Source organism: Hypanus sabinus, unplaced genomic scaffold (assembly GCF_030144855.1).
Source record: "Hypanus sabinus isolate sHypSab1 unplaced genomic scaffold, sHypSab1.hap1 scaffold_606, whole genome shotgun sequence".
NCBI classification, from domain to species: Eukaryota; Metazoa; Chordata; class Chondrichthyes; order Myliobatiformes; family Dasyatidae; genus Hypanus; species Hypanus sabinus.
The window spans coordinates 47,925-65,922 of record NW_026781462.1 but is presented as its reverse complement, the minus strand read 5'-3'; the positions used below and the strand labels follow the sequence as shown (position 1 = coordinate 65,922).

The following is a 17,998-nucleotide window of genomic DNA, read 5'->3' as shown; positions in this document are numbered from 1 at the left end:
CTGCTTAGTTGCTGCCTGAACTGCAGAGCTCCTTCAGCACTGTGTGTGTGTGCGTCGCTGTTTTCCAGCAACTGCAGAATCTCTTCTGTTTCATATCTGCATTCGTAGGAGGATTGTACTTCGGCATTAAATAAACGAAATACCTGTTGATATTGAGTGTATCGTTTATTGGAGCCGCTTTCTGGGTTAAAAAAAAAACTGTTGATTTTTCTACACACAAAACAAACTGCGGTATGGGTATGAAACCGGTCCTTGCAGAAAATTTTAATGGCACCGTGATTACCCATAAAGCCGCGCATTTAAAATTTCGCTGTCGCTTGAAGCACCGATCAAATGCGCAGGCGTCAAGCTTGCCGCTGTCTTGGATAACTCCGCATGCGCGCACTACACAAAATGTCGGGAGGACCGGCAGAGGTAAGAGCGGGTGCTGGGTGGGCTTTAATTGAGTGACAATTTCTGTGAACACTGAACACCGTGACTCACAAACTCGGCACAGGACAGGTCTTTCACCTCTCTCTCAGCCCCACGATCCGTACTCGGGCCCCGGGGAGCTTCCGGCTGATCAGGGAATGGGAGCAAATAGATCTCACAGACAGAGCTGAGCTCCAGAAAACTAAATGCAGGGATCAGGAACTCGTAGAAAGGGAACAAAATCTTTCTATCAGCTGTTGAGACAGTCACCTTTGTTCTACCTCCAACCGCAGCTGCCGGCAATCCAGGCAACACACAAAATGCCGGAGGAACTCAGCATTAGTACCCTTTTCTATCGATGCTGCCTGGCCTGCTGAGTTCCTCCAGCATTTTGTGTGTGTTGCTTGTTCTGCCTGCTCTTGTTCTGGCGTTTTCTACCTGTGAGGACATGCTTTGACCCATTCTGTCTGGGTACGTACTGATATCAAACACCTTTGCCCTGGGCAACAAGTAGCTTTCACATCACAAATGTGCCAGACTCCAGTGAGACAGACTACTGCCCTTCCCTTCATATTCTTTGGCATTGCCATCACCGAGTTCACCACTGTCAGCCACCTGGAGTGGGGTGGGGGTTCAGGGGAAATATTTATGTACGATACAGAAACTGGTGTTACTTGTGTGTATTGTGGTGACGCAATAGTTGCTGGATAATTTGCAAGTGGGGAGTGATATTTGGAAATCTGACTTTTTAAAGTATCATTTAACAAGAAAATTACATATCGTGACATGAAAAAGTTTGGTCATCCCTGGTCAAAATTTCTGTTGCTGTGAATAGCAATATAGTGAATAAAAAATGACCTGAGTTCCAAAAGGCATAAAGTTAAAGATGACACATTTTTTAATATTTTAAGCTCGACTACTTCTTCTTTTCCATCTTTTACAATTTCAAGATAACAAAAAAGGAAAAGGGTCTGAAGCAAAAGTTTGGGCACCCTGCCTGGTCAGTACTTAGTAACAACCCTTTGGCAAGTATCACAGCTTGTAAATGCTTTCTGTAGCCAGCTAAGAACCTTTCAATTCTTGTTTGGGGATTGTTGCCCATTCTTCCTTGCAAAAGGCTTCCAGTTCTGTGAGATTCTTGAGCTGTCTTGCATGCACTGTTCTTCTGAGGTCTATCCACAGATTTTCGATGATGTTTTGGTTGGGGGAATGTGAGAACCATAACAAAACCTTCAGCTTGCACCTATTGAGGTAGTCCATTGTGAATTTTGAGGTGTGTTTAGGATCATTATCCATTATCACCTTTAGCTTTTCTTACCGATGGTGTGATGTTTATTTCCAGAATTTGTGGTATTTATTTGAATTAATTCTTTCCTCTACCAGTGAAATGTTTCCTGTGCCACTGGCTGCAACACAAGCCCAAAGCATGACTGATCCATCCTCATGCTTAACAGTTGAAGAGGTGTTCTTTTCATGAAATTCTGCACCCTTTTTTCTCCAAATATACCTTTGCTCATTGCAGCCAAAAAGATCTATTTTAACTTCAGTCCACAGGACTTGTTTCCAAAATGCATCAGGCTTGTTTAGATGTTCCTTTGCAAACTTCTGATGCTGAATTTTGTGGTGAAAATGGAGGAAAGGTTTTCTTCTGATGACTCTTCCATGAAGGCCATATTTGTGCACAGTAGAACAGTGCACTACCACTCCAGAGTCTGCTAAATATTCCTGAAGGTCTTTTGCAGTCAAATGGGGGTTTTGATTTGCCTTTCTAGCAATCCTACGAGCAGTTCTGTGGGAAAGATTTCTTGGATGACTTCCGCCATTCCTGTTAACTGCCATTTCTTAATTATGTTACGAACTGAGGAAGCGGCTACATGAAAATGCTTTGCTATCTTCTTATAGCCTCCTCCTGCTTTGTGGCCATCAATTATTTTAATTTTCAGAGTGCTAGGCAGCTCCTTAGAGGAGCCCATGGCTGCTGATGCTGGGAGAAGGTTTGAGGAGTCAGGGTATTTATAAAGCTTTGAAATTTTCATCACCTGGACTTTCCTGACAAAGATTATGAACAAGCCATAGCACTAACAATCTCATAAAGGTCTGAGACCTTGGTAAATGTTATCTGAGAGCTTAAATCTCTTAGGGTCCCCAAACTTTTGCATGCTGTTCCTTTTATTTTTTTTCACTCTAAAATTACACAAAACAAAAATGTTCCTTAAAATGTTGAATAGGGTGTTTCATCTTTAACTTTAACTTTTGGAGATCAGTTCATCTTCTACTCACTTAACTATTCACAGTTCTTGATCCAGGTAAAATGGACCCGGGGATCGAGCTGCTTGGGCTTATGAGGTGTTGAGTGAGTATTTCTGGTCTGGGATCAGCAGTTTGTTTCTGGAGTTCCTTTGGAAGCAAAGACTGCTAATCTGAGGAGAGGATGATTTCCCATTTCATCTCTCACAGGGAGAGGCTATGAGTAAATGGGCAGTTCCGTGTTTACAACAGTAGAAATAGACCCTTGAGTTTGGTGTTGAACTGTGTTTGGAAATCACCCCCCCCCCCCCGCCCCACCCACTGTCACCTGTCTGTCACTCGGCAGAAATCAAGCAGAATCTCAAGTTGCTGGATATAGGCACTTAAAACTGAAAATGTTTGAAGTCATTCTGATGAAATATATTAACCTGAATTGTAAAGTTTGTCCTCTCAACACAGCTGTTCCATACGTGCTGAGTGTTTCTGGTAATTCCAGTTTCTGTTTATTACATTCACCCTGGAATGGTTTATATTTCCTGAAATGGACCTGTTTTAACCTGGAAATGGAAATGGGTCATTCTGTGATAGTAGAGCAGTAAAGAAAGCACAACTTTTCTCTGTAAATTATCCTGGTACCTGTTTGTGCTCAGTACAGTTGTTGCTGACAAGATTTACAAGAATAATCACAGGAAAGATCGGCTTTATGTGTGAGGAGCATTTGGTGGTTGTGGACCTGTGCTCAATGGAGTTCAGAGGGACGGTGGGGGTGGTGGAGGGATGTGTGGTTAAGTAAATCTACCGAATGCTGAAAAGCCTGGATACAGTGGACATGGAGAGCATGTTTCCATTAGACGGAGAGTCTGTGATCTGACAGCACAGGCTCAGAATAAAGATGCTTCCCTTTAAAACTGAGATGAGGAAAAAAAAGTGGCCAAACGATGTCTGATCTGTGGAATTTTCTGCCGCAGAGGTTGGTTAAGGGTGCCATATGGGTATATTTATGACAGAGATTAATATACTCATGATTGCTGAGTAACTTCGGGATTACAGGAGGAAGGCAGGAATATAGTGTTGGAATAAAAATCAGCCATGGTTGAATGGTGGGCAAACCAGATGGATCGAAACACCTAATTCTGTTCCTGTGTCTTATGTCTTACCATGACTGAATGATGGCTCCTTCTTATCCCATATCGTTTTGTGATGTGTGAGGGACAATAAAAGATTGTTCACTTGAGATCATTATATCTGACTTCAACATTTAAGTTTCAGTGAGTTTTGTTCTTAGTAACATTAAGAAGAAATGTGTGGTTCTCCTTTTTAATGTTAATGCACTTCTTTATGTTTCATGTTAAAGTTAGACCTGCGGTGAGAGATTTATTGGAAGAAAAACCCCAACTGGAAGCAAACCACGACTGAAGACGAGGGAACAGCAACAAGTGAACCAGCCCGAGGACTGAGAGCATAAACTGTAGAGAACCCATCTGATTCAGAGAATCCAGTGATTCAGTCAGGAGAAAGTTTGGTGAGACTCATTTACTCAAACACTGGTCCTTTAGACATTACATACCTGTAAAAGGAAGTTAGGGAATAGTTGGAGTGAGACTGAATGTGCCCAGAAGAACCAGTTATGCCTCTGTCAGACCTAGTTGGAATCACTCCAGGTCTGGTAATGTGCTTCCAGCAGCCCAGCCCTTTAAACGCTATCCCATTCTGTCAAAGTCACTCAGAGACCGTATAAGCACAAACTCTTTATTCCAAGCACCGTGGGCTTACTCAGTTAGTCGCTCAGACAGGAAGAGTCTGTGACTGTTCCCCCACAATCCACTAACTGACTAACAATTCCCCTTACACCACAGATATATCTGTTCAGATACCCACCACATAAGACAGGCTGGAGTCAAAGTTATTTACTACATGACAGCCCCTAAAGACAAATTACAGAATAGTCATAATGCCTTAGAACAGACTGAAGTTGTCCTATCTCTACACGTGAGTGCACAAGGAGATGAGCATCCTGGAACCCGAGCTAGCTTCTCTCAAGAAGAAATATGGCTCAGCATGGCTTAGAGCATCTGGTGCTCATCAGCAGTCTCTTTCAGAAAAATAGGCTGCTATTGTTTAACCAAGTGTTAACCCTTTTGCATACTTTATCACTCCCTCCTTTTGATCATTAAATGATCAACAAAGCAGTAGTTTTTTACAGAGAAAGCAACTCAGTACAGCATTGACATATCAGTGAGTAAAAACAGCATTCAACAGTAATTATAACAATCATATGCACAACTATTAGGCCATAATGCAATATCACGCCCCACATATTAACAAACAGGCCTTCAAATGCCACCATTTCGAACCTTCAGTGTACCGGTGTAAATCCTGCCCTAGTTTCTTGATGCTGTCAATATCCTTGGCAGTGTGCTCAGAGAGGGATGTAATGTTAGTAGACTCATCAGGGATATAAGTGCAGCATTCTGTGTCAATATTAGCACAGGTTCCCCCTTTCTCAGCTAGGATAAAATCTAAAGCCATATAATTCTGTAGGATTGTTTGCCAGATTGCAATCATTTCAGTGGATATTTCTGTTACTTGGGCCTATGTTTCTGTCAGGGCCCCTGCAGTATTGTGGCCAGCTCCTCAAGTGCTGTTGCCAAATTGATTATCTTTGGTGAATTCCTGGCTACTCCATAGGAGAGAAAAGTGATCGTCCAAAATCACTCAGTCTCAGTTGTTCCTCTCCTGCAAGTATGGTCAGGATGCATGTTTCCCAGTCTAGGAAGTTGCATTTGGTGGGAGCCTGAGATACCATCCCTCAGAACACTGACAGCCACAGTCATCTCTGATAATACCACATTTCCTCACCTCACTTTCCCGGGTGTTGTTTGAGAAAGCCCAGGCTGAGAGTTCCTCACTCTGGTTGAGCAGGATTATTGACATTGGAATCATAGTTTTACCATGCTGCGGAATTTCAGCACAAACCCAGCAGGCCCCTAGTTCTACCTGTTTGGCATCGGTGTGACAGAGACACAGAAATGTGTTAACGTGAGGGCCCCCGGATGCTGGGGTGAGCCCTGTCAAAGACACAAGCATGAACACCACTATCAGAAAATACATTTTCCTTTAGTCTGAGAGAGTCCTTCTACTCAGTTCCTTCAGTAACATGTCTGTAGTCTATTCGATGTATCCACCGAGATTGCCCCTTCAGTTTCACAGCCGTGGGAGTGGTCAGTAACACCTGATATGCTCCTCTCCACCGAGATCTGAGTTTCCCTCAATCCCAGTTCTTGATCAGGACAATATTCCCCGGTTCTGTGGTGGGATAATCACTTCTCTGTGAGGAGGAGTGAAAATTCTCTTCCTTGTAAGCCTGTCGTACTTGTATATGTAATGCTTGGAGAATTTTGGTTATTTCCCATCTCTTCCCCAAGGGTATCAATTTTGAATTTTGCTGGTAGAATTTCTGGGAGCAATGGACACAAGGTGGTCCCCAGGGTGTCCTTATGGACCGTCCATACATCACTTCAGCTGGTGATGACCCTGTTTTCCCCCGTCGGGTAACCTTCATGTGGAATAGGGCTAACGGTAGGTCCTTCAACCAAGTGAGGTCAGTCTCCACCGTTACTTTGGCAATTTAATCTTCAGAGTGCCATTGGCTCTTTCCACTATGGCATCAACCCGTGGGTGGTGTACGGTAGAATTATTGCCTGATAGCTGGTTTGTTACATACCTCTTTGTTCACTTTCACCACAACGTGTGGGCGCTTGTCAGAGCTCAGCATCTCTGGCAGGCCATACCTGGGAATTATTTCCTGTAATAATACCTTCACAATAGTCATAACAGTATTATTGGGAGTTGGAATAGCTTCAGTCCATCTACTAAACACATGTATAATAACTAAGCATTATCTATAGCAATGTACTCTAGGCAATTGAATAAAATCAACTTGTAGACACGAAAAAGGTCCACCTGTCAGGGGAGTCATACCCGGTGTGCTGGTTACAGGTTACCAACCATTCCCTCCTTTCCCAGGTGTGTACAATTCTGTATATAATCAACCAATATTGGTAAGAACTGTGCAGGAACACAAACCTGTCCCACTGGCGTGATCCAAAATCCTAGGTCGGGGTCTTTCTGGCACCCCATCTGGGACCACAGCTTGCACTCCTCCTCAGAGGCGTCCCCCTGAAAAATACGTACCTCCCACATGTCTGGCAAACCCGTTCTGCTTGAGTCATGGAGGATTGCTTGACGGGAACCTGAGAGGACTACAACTATTGAGGATTGTGCAGCAATTTTCGCTGTGTAATCTGCTAAAGGATTGCGTTTAGTGACCCAGTCTGACTGGCGGGTGTGGGCCGCACATTTAATAATAGTCAAATCTCGAGGTAGCTGTAGAGCGGTGAGTAAGTTGTTTACAAAGGTAACATTACTAATGGGGTGGCCAGAGGAAGTCAGGAATCCCCATGTTCCCGAAGTCATGTACAATTCCAAATGCATAACGGGAGTCTGTGTGAACGTTCACACTTTAGTCTGTTGCTAGGATACAGGCAGGAGTCCGAGCAAACAGCTTTCTGGGTGGAGTCAGCTGCTTCAAAAGAAGCCTGCTCAGTTGTTTCACTGTCCGTTACTATCGCATAGCCAGAATATTGTTTCCCGGCTGGATCCACAAAAGAGCTTCCATCCTCACAAAACGTTGCCTCAGGGTAGAGGGCGTATTGAGGTATGGATGGGAGAATCTATCACCGTGATCCAGACGGGGCAGTTGGTGCGGCCAACTTCATGGCCTGAGGTTGCCCAGAGACGGGGTAAAATGTCTAGGGTTCGGTCAATATTAATAGAGTGTCTTACCAGATATCCCGTCTTCACCTCAGACTCCTTCCAGTATTGGAGTTGTCCCACGACCAAGTTTTGCCAGTCTCCCTCGTTGCTGGAGGCTTGTTACATCAAAATGTAGGCAAGGAACCCTAGGGTCTTTGGTTTGAACCCAAGGCAAACCCTAAAGGTGGCGTGGGGAACAACCAGTCCTGTGTGTCACCAAAGGAAATCTGGAACTTCGGCCAGAAATACACTGCCCTCATTTCCTTTAACCTCCCCAATCACCGTGACTGGGAAATTCTGTCCCTCGAGGGGAGCATAACACTGGCTTTGCTCAGTTGAGCACCCCGGAGGGTCACAGCACAGAGTCACATGAGAGCCAGCCGGGGGCAGAAGGGGTTCAAACACATTGGAATCCAGATTAAGTGCCACCACTGGGAGTTCAGAAACTGGGGAAGCTGTTCGATAGTCCCAGGGTGATACCCTTGTCTGTGCATAGAATCTCAACTTCCAATGGACAGAGCAAGTCTCTCCCTGCAAAACTACACCCCTGACTGGTGGTGACTGTAACTGAAACCTCACACTGGTTCCCCGGGAATTCCACCTGCAGTGGCTGGGTACGTGAATACGTACAATCCATTCATTCAAACCCAAACAGAGTGATTGTCGCGTCTGATAGCTGAAATCCCTTTTCTGATACTATTTCCTGATTGAGAGTGGTTGTGGTTGCCCCCACATCAATCGTAAACGGAACAGGAATTCAAGCAACTTGCAATGTTACATTGGGCTCTTCCTGAGGGGTGGTACTCACGGTAGGAAGCATCTTTGATTGTCAATTTCTAAACAGGTTGTTGTCCCCACCTGTCCCTTGGTAGGTGTTTGTTCCCATTTCTTATCCCCAGATACAGCACACAATGTCAGGTCCCAATAATATGTCAAAGCTCACCGCATTCGATTTCGATCATTGTCAGGCCAATCCATATTATTTGTTTTAATCACGTTGGCTATCTCAGTTGGTAAGCATTGGAGCAGTAAGGTGTTAAACTGGGGAACAGATTCCCATCATTAAAGACTCGGTCTCCTGCGAAAGTGCCGTAGCAGGCCACAAATCACTCCCAATAGTCTATTCCCGATTCCCCAGGCTTAGGTTTGCATTCAAGAACTTCAGTGATGTTTACAGGTTGCTAGAGAGCCCTTTCCAAGGCTTGAATAATCCGGTCTGTCTGTTCATTCTCATTATGGTTTCCTGCCTGTAACTCCTGTTAGGTTTGGTATCACAATTCTGCCTTCCATTTCCGCCCCTCATCAGCTAAGAGTGTCACCCATCAGAGTCCGAATAAATCTTGCAGAGTCACATTAAATATTTGGTTAGTACTGTGGACAGACTGAGCAAACTCTGCTGGTTTTTCTTTTCTATCTGGGACCTGATTCATGATCATTATCATTTCTTGAAGCTTCCAGGGTGCATACACAGGAATCACTGAGGACTGTCCCTCCTCCAGCTGGTGGACTGGGCAGCATTTGGGTGTGCAATTGCCTTCAGAACCATAGAACATTACAGCACAGAAACAGGCCTTTTAGCCCTTCTTGGCTGTGCCGAACCATTTTTCTGCCTAGTCCCACTGACCTGCACCTGGGCCATATCCCTCCGTACCCCTCTCATCCATGTACCTGTCCAAGTTTCTCTTAAATGTCAAAAGTGAGCCCACATTCACCACTTCATCTGGCACCTCATTCCACACTCCCCCAACTCCCTGCCTGAAGAAGACCCCCATTGATGTTCCCTTTAAACTTTTTCCTCCTTCACCCTTAATCCATGACCTCTAGTTTTTTTTTTCCGCCTGGCCTCAGTGGGAAAAGCCTTCTAGCATTCACTCAATCTATACCCATCATAATTTTATACACCTCTATCAAATCACCCCAAATTCCCCTATGCTTCAGAGAATAAAGTCCTAACCTATTCAACCTTTCACAATAACTTGGTTTCTCAAGTCCCGGAAACATCCTTGCAAACCTTCTGTGCACTCTTTCAATCTTATTAATACACCTCCTGTAATTAGGTGACCAAAACTGCACTGTATACTCCAAATTCTGTCTCACCAATGTCTTATACAACCTCACCATTACATTCCAACTCTTATACTCAATACTTTGATTTATAAAGGCCAATGTACCAAAAGCTCTCTTTACAGCTTGTGATGCCACTTTTAGGGAATTATGTATCAAATAACAAATAACAATGGACCCAGCACTGATCCCTGTGGCACACCACAATTCACAGGCCTCCAATCAGAGTAGCAATCCTCCACTACCACTCTCTGGCTTCTTCCATTGAGCCAATGTCTTTGTGGAGCCATTAACTCTGGGGTTCTATTGGATCCTTCCCTCCCCGTCTCGGAATAGTCATCGGTATTCCCTTTCTGAATCTCAGGGTATAGGGACCTCCCCCTTCCCTGCTGCCACTGTTTTACCCGAGCAGCCACCGTATCTGAGTACTGGGAGGATTGGGGTTCGGGAGCACCGGGTGCACTCGGCTCCTGGCTGGGTGTTGGGGCAGGGTGTATGGTGGGTGCCCACACCTCAGTCACTGTCCTCAAACAGGGTCAGTATGCCAGACATGGGTTCGGGATCTCTTGTTTCCCTACCAGTTCGAACTTCAGACTGACATTCCTGCCTTTCTGTCCTATCTAGGCTGGGCTCGCTTTGCTTATGTTGTTTTTCCTGCTCTTGTTTTCTGCGTCTATCCACCCATTCACGCTCGGCTTTTAGCGTCTCCCAACCTTTGGCGTTCCTCCTGCTGTACGTACCTCTACCCTTTGTCACATGCATTATTCCTCCAACTTGCTAATAACGTACCATTCACCTCTGCATCTGCCTTATCCTTCCATTCCCTTTCCAACAATTTCCACTTCTTTCCACTGTTCTTATTCCATATCAAATTTACTGCTTGTTCTCATGAGGTAATATCCCAGGTTCCCCCCCAGTGGCCAGATTTTGTTCCCCAATTTCTTATTCAGCGCTGCAATCTTTTTCCTTGTCTGGAAAACTCTCACACATTGTGTCGGGCTGCTCCTGGCCCACTCGTATCAATCGACTGCAATTGACCCATGTTCTCTAAGTAATTTACCCGGCACAAAGCCTCCTGCTTAATTAACAAACTGATAAATTTACCCGGCTGGCACCTCCTGTCCACATAATAAATTTACCTGGCTGACACTTCATGCTCATTTAATAAATTTACCCGGCTGGCACTTCATGCTCATTTAATAAATTTACCCGGCTGGCACTTCATGCTCATTTAATTAATTTACCCGGCTGGCACTTCATGCTCATTTAATAAATTTACCCGGCTGGCACTTCATGCTCATTTAATTAATTTACCCGGCTAGCACTTCATGCTCATTTAATTAATTTACCTGGCACGTCTGCCTCCTGCCCACTTAGTAATATTTAGCCTCCCTTAGAAGCGTCTCCCAACAGATTCTTTCCCAATCCCTTCAAGGTATGTGATCACCTTGGGCGAGGGTCCATTCCTTGAAAGGAACTAATGGAGAGCGACGAAAGGTAAAATACCTATTGGGTGCCCAGTCGATCTCCACATTCCCCAGAGTGGTCCAGCCACTTACTCAGCCTCTCTGCTTGGCACTCCCTATATTGGGACCCTGTTCATGATGCCAAATGTTAAAGTTGAATCTGAATAAAACTTGGGAGACTAGGTTCTTATCGTCACCACGGTTTATTGCGCATTCTCCTGCAGGAGTTTGAGACGCACGTCAAAGGGAAGGCACGTAAGCACTGCCATCATCTGGCAAGTGGACTGACTTAGTCAAGTTACAGCCGTGTATTTATACATGAACCCAGACATTTATGCATAGTAAGCCCTAAACATTACTTTTGCAAGATGTTATTTGAACTGGTATGCCCACCAGGTCTGTTGGCGCAAAACTTAATTACGTAGATAAGAGAGTTCGCTAAATGAAGGTTTTAATTACAGATGGATATACTGTCCAGACCTTATCAGTTATTCCCTTTGCAAGGCCCTGACTTAATTACAGACAGATGTTCATTCCTGTCCTTTTCAGCCAGTCCTCCTTCCTTGACTCAAACGAGGGTACAATGTGTAATGTTATCAGCTAACGAAGATACAATGCATAATATTATCAGCTCTCAGTGAGTCTCTCTGCATGCCACAGAGAACTGGTAATGAGCCTGTCTTAGCAAACCACTAAACACAGAGTTTACTTCAGTTCAAAAATTCCTATTCAGTCCCTAATATTCTTTTAGCCAGAGGTTACATAGGTTCAAAATAGTTTTTTTTGTATATATCCTTAATTCCTCAGGAGGGTTCACGGGAAATATTTATGTCCATTTTAGAAACTGGTGTTCCCTGTGTGTATTGTGGTGATGCAAAAGTTGCTGGAGAATTTACAAGAGGGAAGAAGTGGAGTGATATTTGGAACTCCGACTTTTTAAACCGTAATTTAGCAAACAATCCACTTATGGACAATATGCAAGAGCTTTGGTGAGAAAACCCTTCATTACCCATTACAGGCCTGCTATAGAGTGTGAGAGAGCAGACAAACTCAGTCGAACCTGTTACGTATCCCGTAACCAGCAAAGATAGAGAGGTCCGTTGAAGTCTGATGTCACTATTTTCAAACGTTTTTATTTATAAAGCGGCACAAAAGTAAGGTTAATACAAACATTCAGATAATGCACGTTGTCAATACTCAATCTAAAGCGCGGGTGTAGTAATAATCATCATTAAAAAATAATCTAGACTGTTGTCTAGGGGATAATATATTGTCTGTTGCAAATATAAAAGTCACTCAGAAGTCTGCAGACTTTAGCCTTTCGGGGTTTCACATGTTTTAGAGGGATCGGTGAAAAACGAAAAAAAACTTGCCCGGGTCTTTATGAAGTCACTCCGTAAAATCAGGGGAACGTGGTTTCCCCGTTGTTAGTTCAAAGTCCTTCTCGGTATTATCAGCCACCCGCTCCCCAGGCAAAGGAGTTAGGAGCGCACATGGCGTTGAGTGACTTCCAGCTATTACGGGAGCCTTGAGCGAGGGTGTCCTTCTGGTGCGTCGCTGGGGTACTGCCTCCTGCAGTCCCCTTTTATCTTGACTTGCAGAGTTGTAGATGTCCATCAAAGTAGGGTGATGCAATCCCCACCCCCACATTGCCCGAGAGTGTCCATATCCATGGTAGCTGTCACGTAGCAGGGACATGCACGTCACACAGGTGCCTCTAAGAACAATGGCCAAAACCGTTGCATTGTCTCTCACTTCCTGGCTCCGAGACCCTAATTAATAGCAATCTTGCGATTCTCCGGAAGGAAGGGGCTGCTCCCGCCCCTTCGGCCCCTCAGAGCTGTGGTACATTCATAACAAACCCAGAGGAGATCAAAGTTCTTATTGCCAGTGATTTGCTAGCTGTTAAAATGAATACCTCAGTACATAATAATCACGATGCACATTATGCAGGAACAGTTTGTGGTTGTGATGAATTGGGTCCCCAATATCCTTTGGGCCCCTTTTAAACACCTGTCAGTGTAAATGCCCTGACTCATGGGATGTTCACATCTACAGATGCACTGGGCTGTCTGCATCACTCTCTGCAGGTTCCTGAGATTGAAGGAAGTACAGTTCACATATCAGGCAGTGATGCAGTCAGTCAGGATGCTCTCAATTGTCTCCCTGTAAAAAAGCACTTAGGATTTGGGGCCCATAACAAACTTCTTCAACCATCTGAGGTGTAAAAGGGGCTCCTGTGCGCTTTTCACAACACAGCCGGTATGAACAGACCATCTGAGATCCTTGTTGATGTTTGTACTCAGGAACTTAAAGCTGTTCACCCTCTCAACACCAGATCCATTGATGTCAATAGGGGCTAGCCTTTCTCCATTCCTTCTGTAATCCACAATCAGCTCCTTTGGTCTTGTGACAATCAGGGAAAGGTTGTTTTCTTGACACCAGTCAGATATTGTTCAGACCTCAGATAAGAGTCAGCAATCAAATGGTCAAGCATGGTATGAATGTGCTGAGCTGCATTTATCACAATTCAAGAAGCATCGTAGGAAAGCCAGATGAGCTGAGGACAGGGAATTATGATATTGTAGCCATTATTGGGACTTGGTTGCACCCAACAGTCTGAGGGATTTAGAGGAACAAATTTCCAGATTAGAGGAACAAATTTTGCTGTTTTCTGGCCAAGGAGTACTTGGTAAGTGGGAGGCCTTCAGAAGTGTAACTTTGAGGGTGTAGAGTTTGTACGTGCCTTACAAAATAAAAGTTGAAAGGTGACTGGGGCAGGAAACCTTGGTTTTCAAGAGGTATTGAGGCCCCAGATATTTTGTTCCTCTAAATGCCTCAGACTGTTGGGAGCTACCAAGACTCATTGCCCTCTGTTTTGCTTTTTTGTTTGCTTTGGCTTCTCATTTCAGCCACAGTTGTGTCCTCCTGCCTTTCCAATGCTTTCACTTCTTTGGGATGTATCAATCACTCAGCTCCCAAATTGCTCCCAGACACTCCAGCCATTGCTGCTCCGTTGTCACTCCTACCTTTTCCCTTCCAAACAAGTTTGGCCAGCTTCTCTGTCACAGAAATGTGGAGAAGTTCAGTACGGAAACAGGCTATTTGGCCCATATAGTCAATGCTGAAAAAACATTTAAGCTGTCAAATGCAACTATCTGCACCGGGACAATCACTCTCCATACCCCTACCATCCAGGCTCCCATCCAAACTTCTTTTAAATGCTGAAAACGAGCTCATATTCACCGATTGTGCTGACATCTCATTCCAGTCTCACACAACCATTTCAGTGAAGTCTATTTCCACACGCTCCCATTAAATTTTTACCTTCACCACTTACATCACCGCACCCAACCTCAGTGGAAAATGCTGCTCACGTTTGTATACTTTGAACAAAACCTGAAAGCAATGTATGGTTCCCTTGTTTATGTTCAGAGCATATTTCAGATTAAAAGATGATGAGGGGCATTGATTGCATGGATAGCCAGAGGCTATTTCCCAGGTTTAAAATGGCTAACATGAGGGGCAGTTTTAAGGTGCTTGGAAATGGATGCTGCGGGGCTGTAAGGGGTAATTTTTTTTACACAGAGTGTGGTGGGTGCGTGGAATGCACTGCCAGATGTTTGTGTGAGAGTGTTTCAGTTACTGTGGGGTCGGGCACCCATGCAGCTCAGTGGGAACAGGGAATAATATCAATGGAGAGAGTCAGACTGAGCCAGGTCACAGATTGGAGATGGCAGAAATGCCCCATTCTTGCAGAGACAGGAAAAGCATCAGAGAATTTGCTGGTCATTCCAGATACCAGCACTGTGCCCAGTTAGATGATGATTTCTCTCTCCAACTTGGGTTGAACTTCACTGTAACAGTGTGATGCCAGATCACTCCTTGACAAATCGGTGATCTCATCTGAAATGTTGTACTTCACCCATTGATGGATTTTGTAAATCTTTTTACAGGTTAAAAATGACAAGGAATTTGTCTACGGGAATCTCAAACAGATCACATCAGGTTTGCTGTCTCTATCCAGATATTTAAGACGAGGAGCAAGGGATTCATTCAACCTTCCTTCCTGCTCAGACTGTGTGGAGGGATTCATTTGCTCATCTGACCGACCGGCTCACCCATTATTTTACACAAGAGAGAGTCCGTTCATATTCTCAGACTGTGGGAAGGGATTCACTCGGTCATCTCAACTGAAGGAACATCAGCGGGTTCACACTGGGCAAGGCCATTCATCTGTTTTGTGGGTGAGAAGGGATTCAGTCACTCTTCCCACCTGTGGACACACCAGCGAGTTCACACCGGGGAGCGGCCGTTCACCTGCTCAGACTGTGGAAAGGGATTCCCTTGCTCATCTAACCTGAAGGAGCATCAGCGAGTTCACACTGGAGAGAGGCCGTTCACTTGCTCAGACTGCGGGAAGGGATTCACTCGGTCATCCACCCTAATGGCACACCAGCGATTTCACACCGGGGAGCGGCCATTCACGTGCTCAGACTGTGGAAAGGGATTCCCTTGCTCATCTAACCTGAAGGAGCATCAGCGAATTCACACTGGAGAGAGGCCGTTCTCTTGCTCAGACTGTGGGAAGGCATTCATTTCGTCATCTAAACTGAAGGTTCATCAGCGAATTCACACTGGGGAGAGGCCATTCACCTGCTCAGACTGCGGGAAGGGATTCACTCAGTCATCTGACCTACTGGTACACCAGTCAGTTCACACTGGGGAGAGGCCGTTCACCTGCTCAGACTGTGGGAAGGGATTCACTTGCTCATCTAAACTGAAGGAACATCAGCAAGTTCACACTGGAGAGAAGCCGTTCACCTGCTCAGACTGTGGGAAGGGATTCACATACTCATCTAAACTGAAGGAACACCAGCGAGTTCACACTGGAGAGAAGCCGTTCACCTGCTCAGACTGTGGGAAGGGATTCACTTGGTCATCGGACCTACTGGTACACCAGCGAGTTCACCCTGGAGAGAGGCCGTTCACCTGCTCAGACTGCGGGAAGGGATTCACTTGCTCATCCCAACTGAAGGTACATCAGAGAGTTCACACTGGGGAGAGGCCGTTCACCTGCTCAGAGTGTGGGAAGAGATTCACTCGGTCATCTGAACTACTGGTACACCAGTCAGTTCACACTGGGGTCAGGCTGTTCACCTGCTCAGACTGTGGGAAGAGATTCACTCGGTCATCCACCCTAATGGCACACCAGCGATTTCACACCGGGGAGCGGCCATTCACGTGCTCAGACTGTGGAAAGGGATTCCCTTGCTCATCTAACCTGAAGGAGCATCAGTCAGTTCACACTGGAGAGAGGCCGTTCACCTGCTCAGACTGCGGGAAGGGATTCACTCGGTCATCCAAACTACTGGTACACCAGCGAATTCACACTGGGGAGAAGCCGTTCAACTGTTCAGTCTGTGGGATGAGATTCAGTCAGTCATCCACCCTACAGAGACATCAGCGAGTTCACACTGGGGAGAAGTCGTTCACCTGCTCAGTCTGTGGGAGGAGATTCACTCGGTCAACCCACCTACTAAGTCATCAGCGAGTTCACACGCGAGAGACTGTTCACCTGCTGTGAATGTGGGAAAGAATTCATATGGTCATCTTGACTACAGAGACACCAGCAAGTTCAGACCAGTGGTAGAAGCTGTTCACCTGCTCAGACACTGGGAGGAGTTTCTCTCAGCCTTCTCAATCAAATGTGCATGATTGAGTTCAGGCTGGGTACAGGCCGTTCACCTGCTGTGAATGTGGGAAGGGATTCACTCAGTAACCTAACCTTGTGACTACACTACTGAGTTCACACTGGGGAGAAAGTTTCAGTAAGCTTCATGCTGGAGATTTGTCCATCACCATTGCTGAATGCAATTTCAACAGTGACTATCGGTGCTGAACTCTGCAATTATTGCTGCTGCTCACCACATCCAGTTCTTCACACTGGCCACTGGGTGACTGGGAGGAGTTTCTTCTGGATATTCACCTTTAATGGGACTAGAGTTTACATTCTGGATCTGGGAAAAATAAATCAGTTCAATTTTAAACTCTGTCTCTGGTACTTAGTGAATTTATAGCACACCTAGTGTACAGTAGAGAAGTTATAACAGTGTACAGTAGAGAGTCAACTCAGGCCAGCTGTGCCCTGCCAGTGATTCTATTCCATGACAGTTTGTTTCAATCCTCCCCTGTTGTTCATCTCTCGCTCTCCCTGTGGTAATGGGTTTCAAACAGTCACCACTCCGTGGGTGAAGATGTTCCCCTTGAATTCTCTGTAGACCGAAGAAGTCGAGTTGACTGCAGTTCTATCTGACAATTTCCTCATCCTTCAAATCTCTGGGCTGAGGAGGAATGATATTGGTAGTTAACCCCCTTATTCATGCCTCATTTCCACATTATGGGTTATTTTTCCTGCTTCTAAAGGGTTAAGGTAGAAACATTGAAAACTTACAGCACAATATAAGCCCTTTGATCCACAAAGTTGTGCCGAACATGTTCCTACCCAAGAAATTACTAGGGTTACCCATAGCCCTCTATTTTTCCAAGCTCCATGTACCTATCCAGGAGTCTCCTAAAAGACCCTATTGTATCCACCTCCACCACCGTTGCCAGCATGCACTATGCACTCACTGTGTTAAAAAAAAAATTACCCCTGACATCTCCTCTGTACATACTTCCAAGCATCTTAAACCTGTGCTATCTTGTGGCAGCCATTTCATGCCCTGGGAAAAAGCCTCTGATTATCTGCATGATCAATGCCTCTCATCATCTTATACACCTCCATTAGGTTACCTCTCATCCTCCGTCTCTCCAATGAGAAAAGGCCAAGTTCCCTCAACCTGTTTTCACAAGGCATGCTCCCCACTCCAGGCAACATCCTTGTAAATCTCCTCGGCACTTTCTATGGTTTCTACATCCTCCCTGTAGTGAGGCAACTAGAACTGAGCACAGTACTCGTGTGGTCTGACCAGGGTCCTATATAGCTGCAACAT

At 45.2% G+C, this 17,998-nt stretch overlaps 1 protein-coding gene across 2 annotated transcripts; it reads left to right on the top strand.

Moving 5' to 3' along the window:
- The first annotated feature begins 369 nt into the window (after nt 1–369).
- On the top strand, nt 370–17,033 carry LOC132389582 (zinc finger protein 229-like). Of its 2 annotated transcripts, none has more exons than XM_059962063.1 (3): nt 370–414; nt 4,013–4,180; nt 14,960–17,033. In XM_059962063.1, exon 3 carries the CDS (start codon nt 15,451–15,453, stop codon nt 16,588–16,590), a length of 1,140 nt encoding a protein of 379 aa, XP_059818046.1. In that variant the 5' UTR covers nt 370–414; nt 4,013–4,180; nt 14,960–15,450; the 3' UTR covers nt 16,591–17,033. The 2 variants fall into 2 exon arrangements, with proteins under 2 accessions (XP_059818046.1, XP_059818047.1); XM_059962064.1 differs by having other exon boundaries at nt 391–414; nt 4,017–4,180.
- Nucleotides 17,034–17,998: the final 965 nt, after the last annotated feature.

Coding starts and splice junctions, on each gene's coding strand:
- LOC132389582 (XM_059962063.1), top strand. CDS start 15,451: ATGGCACACCAGCGATTTCACACCGGGGAGCGGCCATTCACGTGCTCA.